This window comes from Phocoena sinus, chromosome 3 (genome assembly GCF_008692025.1).
Source record: "Phocoena sinus isolate mPhoSin1 chromosome 3, mPhoSin1.pri, whole genome shotgun sequence".
Lineage (NCBI taxonomy): Eukaryota > Metazoa > Chordata > Mammalia > Artiodactyla > Phocoenidae > Phocoena > Phocoena sinus.
The window spans coordinates 117668665-117683939 of NC_045765.1; the positions used below are offsets into that span (position 1 = coordinate 117668665).

The 15275-nt window shown below is 35.9% G+C and overlaps 1 protein-coding gene across 5 annotated transcripts in view; it reads right to left on the reverse strand.

The window, feature by feature from the left end:
- RAD17 (RAD17 checkpoint clamp loader component) overlaps positions 1-15275 on the reverse strand; it is a 33242-nt gene that overhangs the window by 7633 nt on the left and 10334 nt on the right. For 2 of the 5 annotated variants that reach the window (XM_032626451.1, XM_032626449.1), the window contains exons 6-14: positions 14393-14529; positions 13864-13916; positions 13650-13775; positions 13487-13556; positions 7679-7790; positions 5496-5681; positions 5115-5200; positions 4864-5010; positions 3013-3162 (exon numbers count right to left, since the gene is read on the reverse strand). In XM_032626451.1, the coding sequence (XP_032482342.1) occupies positions 3013-3162; positions 4864-5010; positions 5115-5200; positions 5496-5681; positions 7679-7790; positions 13487-13556; positions 13650-13775; positions 13864-13916; positions 14393-14529 (1067 nt within the window). Of the gene's footprint in view, positions 1-805; positions 3163-4863; positions 5011-5114; positions 5201-5495; positions 5682-7678; positions 7791-13486; positions 13557-13649; positions 13776-13863; positions 13917-14392; positions 14530-15275 lie in introns of those variants that run through there. The other 3 variants (XM_032626448.1, XM_032626450.1, XM_032626452.1) reach the window with 3 other exon arrangements.

Below are 15275 nucleotides of genomic sequence, written 5' to 3' on the forward strand. Positions count from 1 at the left end.
GACTGTTAATGAAATGTGGCCCTTAAGACACACATTAAAAAAGAGAAACAACTGATGGAAAAATTGGTAAAGTTCAAAAAAAGGCAAACCTCAGTAGACAGAAACTGGGCAAGTGTGTATTGCCAAAGACATACTAATTTTTTTTAGCATTATTTATAATTTCAAAACTTGGAAAGACAATGTAAATATACTATTAATAGATACTACTTGTAATATTGAAATCAACCAAAATACCTATCAATAAGGTTGAATAAAATTATAAATTTTGAAAAAATCTGAGTTAGATTTGAATATACTTTCGCATTGCTGCTGTTATAGACTAAATGCTTCTGTCACCCCAAATTCATATTTTGAAATCCTAACCCCTGAAGTGATGTTATTAGGAGATGGAGCCTTGGGAGGTGCTTAGGTCATGAGGGTAGAGCCCTCATGAATGGGATTAGTGCCTTTATATAAGAGAACCCAGAGAGAGCTCTCTTTTACTCTGCTCTTTACCATGTGAGAATACAATGAGAAGACGGCCATCTGCAAACTAGGAAGCAGGCCCTCACCAGACACTGGATCTGCTGGCACCTTGATTTTGGACTTCCCAGCCTCTAGAGCTCCTTTGCCCTAATTATAAAATATGGAGCACTATGCATGATAAGTGACAAAAAAATTAAAGTTTACATCTAACATTTGTATACGCACAGGAAAAAGTCTAGAAGAATTTACACCAATCTGCCAAAAGGAATTACGCGTGGTTATAGGGGACTTTCAATTTTTACTTTAGGTACTTCTTTATTATTTAATTTCTTTCTTTTTTAATCAAAAAGCATGTATTAATTCTGATTCAAAAAATAAAGGGGAAAAAAACTTACTGTCACTGGTACATAGGAATAAGTTGATCCACAAAAACATAATGTTATAAAACACTACTTCTTGGGGATAAGGAAAACCCACATTATTACCTTGATTTCTCATTGGAATGGTTAGCAAAGCAAGGTATGGCAACAGCTGAGTTTGGAGGCATAAAGCTGGTAAGCAGAAGTCAGAAAAAAGTGCTTTTGCTGCCAGGCAATTTTCCCGATACTGCAGAGAAGGAAAAACATGGTGAAATGAAAAATAAAAATTTAAATATGGATATTTGTCCCTAGACTAAGTTTATTATATCACAAAGTATGTGTGTTTATATGCTACAAATATACTCTAAGAGTTTATCTGATCAGTCCCTTTTTTTATTTTTGGCCACGCTGGGCAGCTTGATTAGTCCTTTATAACTGTCCTAGCATTATCTAACAAAGCATTTTATCTACACAACTATTTCACACTTGATATAACAGCAGTAAGAACAAGACTTAAGGTAGAAGAAAAACAAACTTAAAAATCAAAGGACTTCTGTTTATGAGCATACACATATCACAAATTATGTGAGGATATTGTTTCTCAATGAAAGAAGGTATTTTCTTCAGTTAAGAGAAGGCACTATGTTACAGTGATGATAAGAGAAGTATGATCTCTGCCTTTCAGGTGCTCACAGTCTTAGGTCATTTATATGTAACAAATGCAAAATTAATATACATGCTATAAAGTGCAAAGCAAGTCAATAAGGGACATAAATTGCTTAAAAGTAATGAAATTCTCCAAGAAATCCACTGAAAATTTTCTTAGGTAATGAATGATAGGTTCATATGTAGCCATATGAATTTAAAACTGGAAGACATCTTAGAGATGACCTAGTCCGGGGGTCACAAATTCAGATGCTATAGGAGTCAGGCAGTTAATAGAAATCAGTGCAGTGGAACAGCTGGGGGAGGTGGTACTGACCACTCCCATCACCAAGGGGCAGATTATACTTGGCTTGAGCAGACTGCTGCCATGTAAAATATGGACCAGTGTTGCCTTACTTCCAATTTTTTTTTTCAGGAGATTGCAGAAATTCTGAAGCCAGCAATCCTTATCTGAGTTTTAACTATTATACTAGTTTTCAAAGATTGGCAATTCATTTAAAAAAATCTGTGTGTAGGTTGTATTCAACTTGTGAGCCACCTGTTTTTGACCTCTAAATAACTCAATCCTCCATATTTATAGCTGTGGAAAATAATGGCATATAAAGTGAAATAACTTGTGCAGATGGTTAGAGGTAAAGCCAGGATTTATTTTCAACTGAAACGAAAATATAATTACAACTATAGGCATACCTCAGGGATATTGTGTGTTCAAGTTCCAGACCACTGCAATAAAGTGAGTATCACAATAAAGCAAGTCACACAAATTTTGTGGTTTCCCAGTGCATATAAAAGTTATGCTTGGGACTTCCCTGGTGGTCCAGTGGTTAAGACTGCGCTCCCACTGCAGGGGGGCACAGGTTCAATCCCTGGTCAGGGAACTAAGATCCTGCATGCCATTCGGCGTGGCCAAAAAAAAAAAAGTTATGCTCACACTAGACTATAGTCTCCTAAGTGTGCAATAGCATTATGTCTAAAAAAACAATGTACATACTTTAATTAAAAAATACTTCATTGCTAAAAAATGCTAACCATCACCTGAGCCGTCATCCAGTCATACTCTTTTGCTGGTAGAGGGTTTGAAATATTGCTAGAATTATCAAAATGTGACACAGAGACACGAGGTGAGCAAATGCTGTTGGAAAAACGGTGCTGATAGACTTGCTTGATGCAGGATTAACACAAACCTTCAATTTGTAAAAAACGCATTATCTGTGAAACGCTTTAATAAAGTAAAGTACTATAAAACGAGGTAGTCCTGTATACTTTGATTCCAATAAAATAGGTATATGCTTTCAATTTTTGAACGCTTTTTCCTTAAAAAAATGACTAAGCATTTAAGAAGACTGTCCTTTTTATGTTTTATCATAGTTCTAAGAAAACTGTGGGCCTTAGCAACTATTTCTCATTAAGAATGAAAGACCATTTTTCTTTTTCAATTAAAAGAAAAAACCAACTTTACTGAGATATAATTCACATACCATAAATAGTTCACTCTTTGAAAATGTACAATTCTTTTTTTTACCTTTTTATTTATTAGAAACCATTGGGGTTTATGCAAGGGTCGAAAACTTGACCCTCCTCCTTGGCAATGAGCAAATCCTCGGGCTTTGTTGGAATGTATCACACCTCTCGTAGCTATAGATGTACTATATTCCCTGAGTAAAGAGCGCGTCTAGAAAAGGAGACAAGATATGAAATAAAGAAAATAAGAGATTTATAAAACAGTACTTATTGGTACTACTGACCCCCAAAAAAGGCTAATCATATTTAGTTACTGTATGTTCATGTTTTTCAACCTCACCACAGCCCTAAAAATAATAGTGCTACAAAATTTTGAAGAAAATTCAACTGCGACATAATAATCAAATGCTATGAGTGAATATTAACTGGATGTTGGATGGAGGTGGTGGAAATAACTTTAAATACATTTTTGAGATAACTGGGGAAACAGGAATAAGGACAGTATATTACTGAATTTATGTTTATTTTCTTAGGTATGATAATGCTATTGTGGTTGTAATAGAGCAATGTCCTTATGCATGCTTAAGTGTTAAATGTTGTGATGCTACAATTACTTTCCAATTACTTAGCCAAAACAAGTGTGTCAATACAGATTAAGCAAATGTGGAAAAATGTGAAAAACTGGTGAACAAAAGCTCAAGGTATTCAGGTATTCATTGTGTATTCTTTCTATCTGTCAACAGGTTGGAAAATTTCAAAATAAAAAAGAAGCAATATAAAAAAATTAAGCAAATGCAACTGCTGAATAATGAAACTCTAACTATATAACAGAAACTGTATCATAACTGTTTAAATGATGGAAATATGGCTAGTGTGACCAGGGAACTGAATTCTTTTTTTTAATTTTTGTTTTGGCTGTGCTGCGTTTTAGCTGTGGCATGTGGGATCTTTAGTTGCAGCATGCAGGCTTCTTAGTTGCGGCATGCATGTGGGCTTCTTAGTTGCAGCATGCCTGTGGGATCTAGTTCCCCGATCAGGGATCGAACCTGGGGCCCCCTGTATTGGGAACACAGAGTCTTACCCACTGGACCACCAGGGAAATCCCTGAATTTTTAATTTAATTTAAATAGCTACAAGTGTCTAGTAACTACTATACCAGTCAGAGTAGAGTTAAACTGTTAAGAAAAAATACAAACTTTATAGTGAATAATTTCAAATGTGCAAATAAATAAATAAATTTAAAAACCATCAGAAAGTATAGCAAGAAACACAGGGGACTTCCCTGGAGGTTCAGTAATTAAGACTCCATGCTTCCACTGGAAGGAGCATGGGTTTGATCCCTGGTCAGGGAACTAAGAGCGCATGCCACACAGCATGGCCAAAAAAAAAAAAAGAAGAAAAAGAAAAGATAGAAGCACAGTTCCTTTCCTTCTGTCTACTTTTCAACACTTGTCGTTTTCCGACTATGTATTAGTTTTATAATCAGAAAATAACTTCAGAAAAAATTAGTGTATGTTATCATAGAAAAATCAGATTCACTGCTGAAGTTTCACTGGGTTGGATGAATTAATTTTGTCATAGTTATTAAGAAGTTACTTAAAATAATGTCAAATCGGGCTTCCCTGGTGGTGCAGTGGTTGAGAGTCCACCTGCCGATGCAGGGGACACGGGTTCGTGCCCCGGTCCGGCAAGATCCCACATGCCGTGGAGCGGCTGGGCCCGTGAGCCATGGCCACTGAGCCTGCGCGTCCGGAGCCTGTGCTCCGCAATGGGAGAGGCCACAACAGTAAGAGGCCCGCGTACCGCAAAAAAAAAAAAAAAAAAGTCAAATCAGTATGAATAAAAGTAAACTTTCTTTCTCAATTCTGAGGAAATAGTCATAAACAAAAACATTTAAGTCAAATGGTCTTACATTCCAGTCACCACTGAGGATATCTGCAAAACTCAGAAATTCACTGGCTCTCACAAGATCATCCACTTCTGTGAAGAAATCTATGTAGTTCTGATGAAGATATAAATTAAATAATTCTCCTGGCATGTGTGACATTTCTACTACTTCCTATAAAAAGAAGTATATATAATTTTGGTAAAAATTCAGTGGTCACATTTATATGGACACATATTTAATATTAATAGTATACAGCCTGTAAATAGTACTGTTACCTCAGGTTGAACAAGCAATGTATCCCGCTCATACTCTGATAAATGAGAAGGCAATCGAGGTGAGCCTAATTCTGTTACAGATGCTCCTATTAAAAAAAATGTCTGGAGTTATTAAAAATAACACCACCTTTATATAATTATATAGCACCTCTCATTTGAAGATTTTTCAACAGTTGGTTTTAATGTTTAATCCCACTCATAATCCAAAAATACTCTATCTAAATACATTTTTCTGCTATGTCTTTCTTAGGCCCTGCCAAAGAGTATCTGACCTAGTCCTAGCTCTTTCTTGTAACTGAACCAAATATATGACATTAAAAAAAATGTATTTTATTTCAATTATAATAACAGATTTTTTTAAAATGTATAAGGTTTTCTTACGTTTACAATATAGTATTTTCCCCAAAGCTCTGAAGAGAAAAAGAGAAACATCTTTGCCACCAATAGCTTGGACCTCTTGATTTTCAAATATCCTATCAGGTTTTTGTCTTCCTTTTGATTTTGACAGCACAGCATCTGATTTTAATGAAGACATTCGTTTTTTCCTTGGCCATAAATTGTTCTTTCCTAAATAACATACACCCAAGAAACAATATTTACAATAAAATTAAAATATAAAAATTAAAACTGAGAACATTTCAGATATAGTTACACTAGGTATTTTAATTTAAATGTTTTTCTAATAAATAATTATGAAGTATACAGAGTCAGAGTCCTCTTTCAGTTACTAAACTATTAAAATGAACTAAAATGTCATCTAAAAGTACGTCATGACACAGATTTCAAATTTTCACATACACAATGACATACTCTAACATAGTCATATCACCTTGGTTTCTCATGGTGTTAATGGCAAGGTACTATTCTTGCTGCATGGTATGTACTAACTAATTTAGTCCTCATAACAACCCTATCAGAGGAGAACTATTATTATACAGAGTAAAGAAATGAGACATAAAGAGGTTAAGTAACTGGCTAAACGTCAGCAGCTAGTAAGTGATTTGAATCCAGACAGTCTGGTTCTGCAATCCATGCTTAACAATGATGCTATATTACTTCTTTACTGATTTGGACAGTCTCCAATTTATGAATATGCCCGTGTTCAAATTTCACTGGGAAATCTACTTTTTAAAACTCAGGGACTCCCTGGTGGTGCAGTGGTTAAGAATCTGCCTGCTAATGTAGGGGTTCGATCCCTGGTCTGGGAAGACCTCATATGCTGTGGAGGAACTGAGCCCATGTGCCACAACTACTGAAGCCCGGGTGCCTAGAGCCCATGCTCCGAAACAAGAGAAGCCACCACAATGAGAAGCCTGCGCACCGCAACGAAGAGTAGCCCCTGCTCGCAGCAACTAGAGAAAGCCCGCGCACAGCAACAAAGACCAACGCAGCCAGAAATAAATAAATAAATTTATAACAAAACAAAAACAACTCAGAATGCATGACTTCAGAAAACCAGCCTGGAGTATTAGAAAAACACAGGATCTATGTTTGAATCCTACTATTGTCTATCTCATTAGGCTGGTCTGAGAATTAAATGAAAAAAAATATAATTGCTAATACAGTTCCTGACCCACTATTATTTTCTTCCCTCTGAAATTTCTGAGCTCAGAGCAATAACGTTATAAATGGTAGTTAGGATCCCAAACTGACCCATCCCTAATTCTAGTAGTGAACCTAGGCACAATTTACATTTATGTTTCCACAGCAAGAAGCAGAATTCTGGTTTCAGTTGTGTTAGGATGTCTATTTCTGTAGAGTTATTTTGAAAAACAAAGATGTAACTAAATGAACAGGTTACACTTGTGGGTAGAAACTAGGATTTCAGGTGGATTTTGAGAGCTCCAAAGAGCTTTTAATTTTTTAAGGTCAATTCCTCAATGTTAAGCATCAAGTAGGTCACTTGTTAAATGTTTTCTGATGAAGACTGTATGCGGTAAACTATGATCATTAAGAGCAAAAATTAACTCATTGCTATTAGTGGGGCTATCTCTTTACTATAACATGGCTAGGGACCCCTTTTATATATTAACAAGTGGAAATGCATTTGTTAAACATATCATATATGAACTATTATTAAATTCATTAACAGCTGGCCATTTGAGCACTGAATGTGTGTCAAGCACTGGAATAAACACTCTACAAGGATTACCTCACTCTTCACACATCTTGATCAGACAGGTTCTCATATAAAAGGTGAAAAAATAAAGGCATGGGAAGATTAAGTAACCTGCAAGATTCAGTCACTGAAAAGTGGCAGAGCCAGGATTTTCTCTCAGGAAGTCTCATTCCAAATTAACTTTGAAAGGTAAAGTGGCAAACCACGTAAATCAATCAGCTTTTGTCTCAGATATATAAATATATATGGTGACACATTCATAGTGGTGTGTGTATGCATGTGTACATACATAATTTTATTACACTGTCTCAATAAAAAAATCGTAAGTGGAGATAGGTATATACCAATTTTAAGTTAAAATGTTTAGTTTAATTTCATTTCATGAACAATTAAGAAAAAGTTAGTCACCTATATAATACCATAAGAGTGTATCTTTTCCAGTTACCTGTTGAAGAAGAAAACTGGAGGCTGTTTATTGCACTTCTGATATCACCAGAACATCCTTGACAGAGCAACTCTAGAGAAGTTTTATCAGGGACAACAATCTTTCCTCCATCCTAAAATGAAAAAATTAAAATTAAAAAAGCTATTTTCTAAGCAAAAAACAAACAAAACCACCTATTTTCTAAACTGAATGGAAGTATAATAGAATCTTTCCAATTTGAATGCTAAAAAGCCTACATGTTAAACAACAGTCTGCTTATGAAGGTACAAGTGTCAATGACATCACAGTTTAAGGTAAAATTTCAAGGTTATAAAATATCGTTTTACTTTTTTACTTGGACTAGGTTATATTTTGAAGTTCTCTCTCTTTCACTACATACATACATATATACAAATATAGATAGATAAACACACACACTCACACACATATGCATAAATATGTGAATACAATATATCACCTATCACACCCTTGGTAGATCAAGTATAAGACAAGAAAAACTTATCCTCTCTTCCCCCTCAGAAACTCCTAATAGTTTACTGACAACATAACTTAAGCTGAATTCATGTGATTGTTCATAGATGATCCCATTTCAGCTCTTGACAGAAAAACAGTACTGTGCTATGATCTTCAATATATTTTTAACTTTATTAACCAAAGCTGTTTCAAAAGTTCTTTATGAAAGTTATCCTTTTGCTCTACAGATCCCAACTTTGTAACATGTGTTAACATTTTAGGAGGAGCCTTTCCAGACCACTTTTTGTGCACACGTATCTGTAAGTAAATATAGTATCTGTAAGTATATTCAGAGTTAATTTTTTAAATATAAGTGGGATCATATCATATGTATTATTCTATGAATTAATACCATTCTTTGTGATCTTTCTATGTTAGTACCTTTAAGTCTATATAATTTTAAAAAAATGTTATGGGTAGACAGTAATTTAACTAGTATTTCCCCCAATGAAGGGACATTTACATTGTTTCCACTTTTTTACTATTCCAGACCTATATATATACTATTTATACAGCTGACCCTTGAATAATGTGGGGTTAGGGACACCAGCCCTCCTCACAGTCGAAAATCCAAGTGTAACTTATAGTTTTCCCTCTGTAGCCGTGGTTCTGCATCCTCGGATTCAACCAATCATGGATCAGGTAGTACTGCAGTATTCACTACTGAAAGAAATGCACATATATGTGGCCCATGCAGCTCAAACCCATATTGCTCAAGGGTCAACTGTATACCTTTGCCAACATGCATGAACATTTCTGTAGAAGCAGAGGGCCCTTCAAAGTGTCTGTAACATTTACCAGTTTTATTTTTCCTAGCAATGGTAGGTGAGAGTGTTCATTTTTCCATATCTTTGACAACCCTGTATATAAATCTTAAATTTTTTGTGCTCTGATATGTGAAAAATGTTACCTGGTTTAAATATGAATTTCTCTGATTACTATGTAGGGCTGAACACCTCTCATGTTTACTATCCATTTGTATTTCTTTGTGTACTGGCTTCTGTTCTTAGCCTTTTTTTTTTTCTTGTAGGCATATTTTTATGTATTCAGGTATCAGTGGGGCTTCCCTGGTGGCGCATTGGTTAAGAATCCACCTGCCGGGCTTCCCTGGTGGCGCAGTGGTTGGGAGTCCGCCTGCCGATGCGGGGGGCGCGGGTTCGTGCCCCGGTCTGGGGGGATCCCACGTGCCGCGGGGCGGCTGGGCCCGTGGGCCATGGCCGCTGGGCCTGCGCGTCCGGAGCCTGTCCTCCGCGGCGGGAGAGGCCACAGCAGTGAGAGGCCCGCGTAACGCATAAAAAAAAAAAAAAGAATCCACCTGCCAGTGCAGGGACACAGGTGCGAGCCCTGGTCTGGGAAGATCCCACATGCCGCGGAACAGCTAAGCCCGTGTGCCGCAACTACTGAGCCTGAGCTCTAGAGCCTGCAAGCCACAACTACTGAAGCCTGTGCTCTAGAGCCTGTGGTCCGCAACAAGAGAAGCCACCACAATAAGTCCGCACACCGCAACGAAGAGTAGCTCCCACTTGCCACAAGTAGAGAAAGCCCGCACACGGCAACGAAGACCCAACACAGCCAAAAGTAAAATGAATAAAAAATAAAAATATATATTCAGGTATTAGTGCTTTTCTGTTAAAAAACTGCAAATATTTTCTTTCATTCTCATGCTTGTCTTTTATCTTTACCATGCCTTCTGTCATTTCCTAAGTTTTCCATTTTTTTTGAAGTAAATCCATGGCTTTCAGGTTTTGTTTCTTGCTTAGAAGACTTTCCCCCAACCCAAAGTATTTTTTCCTAATACTCTTCTAATTTTTGTATTTAACTCTTTAATCAAGGTTTAAATTATTTTTGTGCATAGTATGAACTAAAGAGGCAACCTTATGTTTTCCTATATGAATATCCAATTGTTCCAACACCAGTTGTTAACCATAATAGTCTACTCTCCTTCCCCAGTGATGTAAAATGCCACTTCCATTATATAAAAAATTCCCATTTATACATACTGATCTATTTCTGTGCTGTCTTCTCATTTTATTCTTCCATTTGTCTATTACTGTGCTAATACCACACTGCTGTACTTCCTAAGTTTCATCATATTATGTTCCAATACCTAGACAGCAAGTCTCTCTTCATCACTCTTTTACAAAATTTTCTTGCTCATGCCTTCTTTTCCAGATTAACTTTATTTTTGTTGGGAATACGTTTACCTTAAAAATTGTTTTGAGAGGAGTACTTGTTTTTGAAAAATTCTAGATATGGATTACTTGCCAGTAAGGAAATATAATTTGAAATTATAATCCTTGGCAGCTGAAGAAAATACTATGGATGTTAATTACTGTGAACGTGGCAAATATGGCTAAGATGTATGATCAGCAGTGCCTTCCACACTTTACGTACCTAATGATATCAGAAAAGACTAAAGATCTTTCTTCCTATGAATACAGAGAAACATTTAGACTTAAAGAAAAACACTTAAGATATTCAACACTCTTTCTTATTATAACTCATTCATTTAAGACGTCAACACTCTTCCCTAATATAATTAACTAAGCTACAGAATACCAGAGATTAAACTCTCCTTTAAATCTTCTTATACTATCATTATCATCCTTGGAGACTCCAGACAGTATCATAACATTTGATTTTATATTTGATTTATATTTACATGTAAATATTGTGCTTGTTGCTGCTCCTTTTATGTAACATATCAATGATGATATCAAAAGTATACTAGTGGGCTTCCCTGGTGGCGCAGTGGTTGAGAGTCTGCCTGCCGATGCAGGGGACACGGGTTTGTGCCCCGGTCTGGGAGGATCCCACATGCCGCGGAGCGGCTGGGCCCGTGAGCCATGGCCGCTGGGCCTGCGCGTCCGGAGCCTGTCCTCCGCAACGGGAGGGGCCACAGCAGTGAGAGGCCCGCGTAACGCATAAAAAAAAAAAAAAAAAAAAAAAAAAAAAAAAGTATACTAGTTCTAAAATTCTTGCTGGTCAACTATTTAAGGTAAAGCACATTAACCACATGACAAAGAAGTTATGGTATCTCCTTTTACTAACTTGCTAGAGTAAATGCCATTTGCAATTTAATGACTTAGTCTAAAAAGAAGTTGTGAGTAATGTGATACAGTAGTATGATGCTGACTATTTTTATTTCTTCAATGTTTAATAAATATTTAAATATAGTTTATAATTATCATGCTTATAGTAGAAAACAGAGATTTTTTTCAAAAAGACAATAAAAAAATCACAAGTTATCCTACCATCCAGAATAACACTCAGCATTTTTATGTATTTCTTTTAGTATGTATAGGTTTATGTATATATGTGCATTGTGTTGTCATTGACAACTGTATGTTTTGTTCTAGCACAGTGAATTGGAGTCAGAACAAAACTTAAACTCATCTGATACTTAATAGTCATGGAACATTATTCGAGTTATTTCCCTCCAAAGTTCAGCTTCCTTACCTATAAAATGGGGATAATTCTGTATGGTTGTGGTGAGGGTTTAATAAGATCAGGTATGTAAAATTACTTTGCATACGGCTTGACAGATATATCAAGGGCTGGAAACATCATTTCTATTGTTAGAATTATCATATAACTTCACATCTTGTTATTTTTAACTTGACATTAAATTGTATTTCCCCATGTCACTGAATATTTTCAAAACGCTAATTAATGACATAATAGTTCACCACAGTAACTGCTCCCTCTATTCCTGGACTCAGGAATATTTAATATTTCACTATTAATACTTGTACTTATTCAGCTAGGTGCTCTACATGCATACATTATTCTGTTTAATCCTCAAAAATAACCTCTCCCTTGGAGACTTCCCTCAGTTCCTGTGATCCAGCACTCCAAATATATTATGATGTAAGATCCAGTTGATTTATAGCAGTAGGGCCCCCTAGAACCATGCTGCTTGGAGTAGAAGTTTCATCAATTTATCTAAACATCATCTTGATTTGAAAGATAGAAAAAAATGATGCGTTAAAAGTAACAGCTATGGGACTTCCCTGTGGTGCAGTGGTTAAGAATCTGCCTGCCAATGCAGGGGACACGGGTTCAAGCCCTGGTCTGGGAAGATCCCACACGCTGCGGAGCAACTAAGCCCATGCACCACGACTACTGAGCCCGTGCTCTAGAGCCCGCAAGCCACAACTACTGAGCCCGCATGCCACAACTATTGAAGCCTGTACGCCTAGAGCCCGTGCTCTGCAACAGGAGAGGCCACCGCAACGAGAGGTCCATGCACCACAACAAAGAGTAGCCCCTGCTGGCCGCAATTAGAGAAAGCCTCCATGCAGCAACGAAGACCCAAAGCAGCCAAATAAATAAATAAATAAAATTTATGGGGGGAAAAAGTAACAGCTATTTCAGGGACTTTGCTGATGGCGCAGTGGATAAGACTCTGCTCCCAATGCAGGGGGCCTGGGTTCGATCCTTGGTCAGGGAACTAGATTCCACATGCATGCCACAAGTAAGAGTTCGCATGCCACAACTAAGGAGCCTGCCTGCCGCAACTAAGACCCTGCGCAACCAAAGTAAAAAAAAGAAAAAAAAAAAACTAACAGCTATTTCAGAACAATGTTAGTATACTTAACACTATTGAACTGGATGGTTAAAAATGGTTAAGATATTTCTAGTACATAATACAGCTAATAATACTGTATTACATATTTGAAAGTTGCTAAGAGAAAAAAATCTTAAATGTTCTCACCACAAAAAAGAAATGGTAATTACATGACATGATGCAGGTGTTAGATAACCTATGGTGGTAATCATTTTTCATTACATAAGTTTATCGAATCAATGTGTCATACACCTTAAACTTACGTGATGTTATATGTCAGTTATATCTCAAAAAAGCTGGAATAAAATGGTTAAGATGTTAAATTTTATGATTTTTTTTAATCAAAATAAAAAATATATTAAATCTTTAAAAAGTGACAAGACAAAAGTAGAGCTGGACTGTTGCTGACTAATGGACGTAGATGCCAGAAAACAGCTTCTTGATAACAGATACAATTTAAAACACTAAGCCAAGCAAAGGGAAATTTACCTCAATGTGAAAAAGAAAATTAAGTTTAAAAGTAGAAAGAGGTTAAGGATTTTTAAAATTAGTATTTCCTACATTTTCTAAAATGACATGCTTTATGAGTCTAATTAAAATTTTTTAATTTTAATAACTGAAATAGTTTGTGTCTCTAACTCCTCAAGTTTATATAATACTACTTAAGTTTGGCTTTCTATAATTACAATGTAAGATTCAAATTAATCAGTTCTTAAAAGACTTACCTTATTAGCTTCTTTTGTCACTATTCGATTAAGAAACTTCATCATAATTGTTGGTGCCACAGGGTTGAAACTGTGAAAGTTTTACAGAGAAAGATAGTGGTTATGTGATTAATTTAAAAATACAGTATGTATATGAAATTTTAAGCAGAAATTTCATTCTTACCTAATATTTGATATAGCACACTCCTCCTGAATTTCTTTGGGAAACAGTAACCTTTGATTATTACCTCCACTGAGACTGTCAGAGATTATAAATATTAGAGGACATCGACCAATCTGCACGTACTTCCTAAAATAACAAAAGATAGCAAGCAAGGTTGAAATTTAAACCACCTGCCATTTAATCTGAAGTTTTAAAAAAGTTCACTGAAACTCACCTCAGAACTTCATGTAAAGTATGAGAATCTCGATAAAACTGGTTAGGTAAATCCTACCAAAAACAAAGGAGAAACATTAGCTCAGTTTTATTCTCATGTAAATTTATTTTCAGATTTATATTTACCAAAACAGGAGAAATGTTATCTATTCAATGTACTGTAACCAGAACTGTTGTAGAAAGGGAGACATCAAATAGCTGATGTCCTAAATAGTAATACACATCAATGGGATTTTGATAGCAAATTCCTTAGGATCACTACAGATTATAATATTTTACTAAGACGTCACTTTCTAAATATTTTTTGCCTTTCTATACGTAGGCCATTAAATTTTTAAAGTTCATTAACCTATAGCTACTCTATCCAAGTTTACTGCAAGAAACTTTAGGTTTCTTCTATTGCACAAAGCCTTTATGTTATATTTTACCAGTACTAATACTATGGAGACAGTAAATGTCATTATCACATAAAATATATCTTACAATTGTTTACTCAATAGTTATAGCAGAATTTCAAAAGCTGTCCTTACTTCAACTAGAATTATCTTCTTATCAGTTCTCAGATCATCTCCAAGCATTCGTAGTTTGTTATATTTTGTCGCTCTTAGTAGAAACTCTTTAAAAACTGCTATCTGAGACTGATAAGGAAATACATGGAACCTTGATTCTGAAAGGAAACATATTTAACACTTTTATTTTCAACCAATTGTATACACATCAATATTATACATATGTACGTAATATAGATATACGTTAATGAATACATTTACATATACATGAAGGAGCACACTATTGTAGACTCTTTTTCATTAGGCAAAACAGTTCAAATTTAAAATATTCATTTCAAAAGACAAAAGTCACTATGAACAACAGTAACTTTTCTGTACCAATGAATGTAATATGGAGTTAACTGATTTCAGAACACAGCTGTTAGTATAAAAGTCATACAATTGGTAAAAATATTTATGGCTCTGCCTACACATTGAAGATTCTCCCAATTAGTGCATGACTATAAATGAGCTGTTTTCAATAATAGTAAGTTTTGGGCTTCCCTGGTGGCAGTGGTTAAGAATCCGCCTGCCAATGCGGGGGACACGGGTTCGAGCCCTGGTCTGGGAAGAGATCCCACATGCCGCGGAGCAACTAAGCCCGTGAGCCGCACCTACTGAAGTCTGAGCGCCTAGAGCCTGTGCTCTGCAAGAGAAGCCACCGCAACGAGAAGCCCATGCCCCACAACGAAGAGTAGCCCCCACTCTCCACAACTAGAGAAAGCCCATGCGCAGCAACAAAGACCCAATGCAGCCAAAAATAAAAAATAAATAAATCTATTTAAAAAATAATAAGTTTTAATGACAAAAAGAGAATGACTGATTAGTGAATTTGGGAATAAGGGAAGAAATACTTTATACAGAA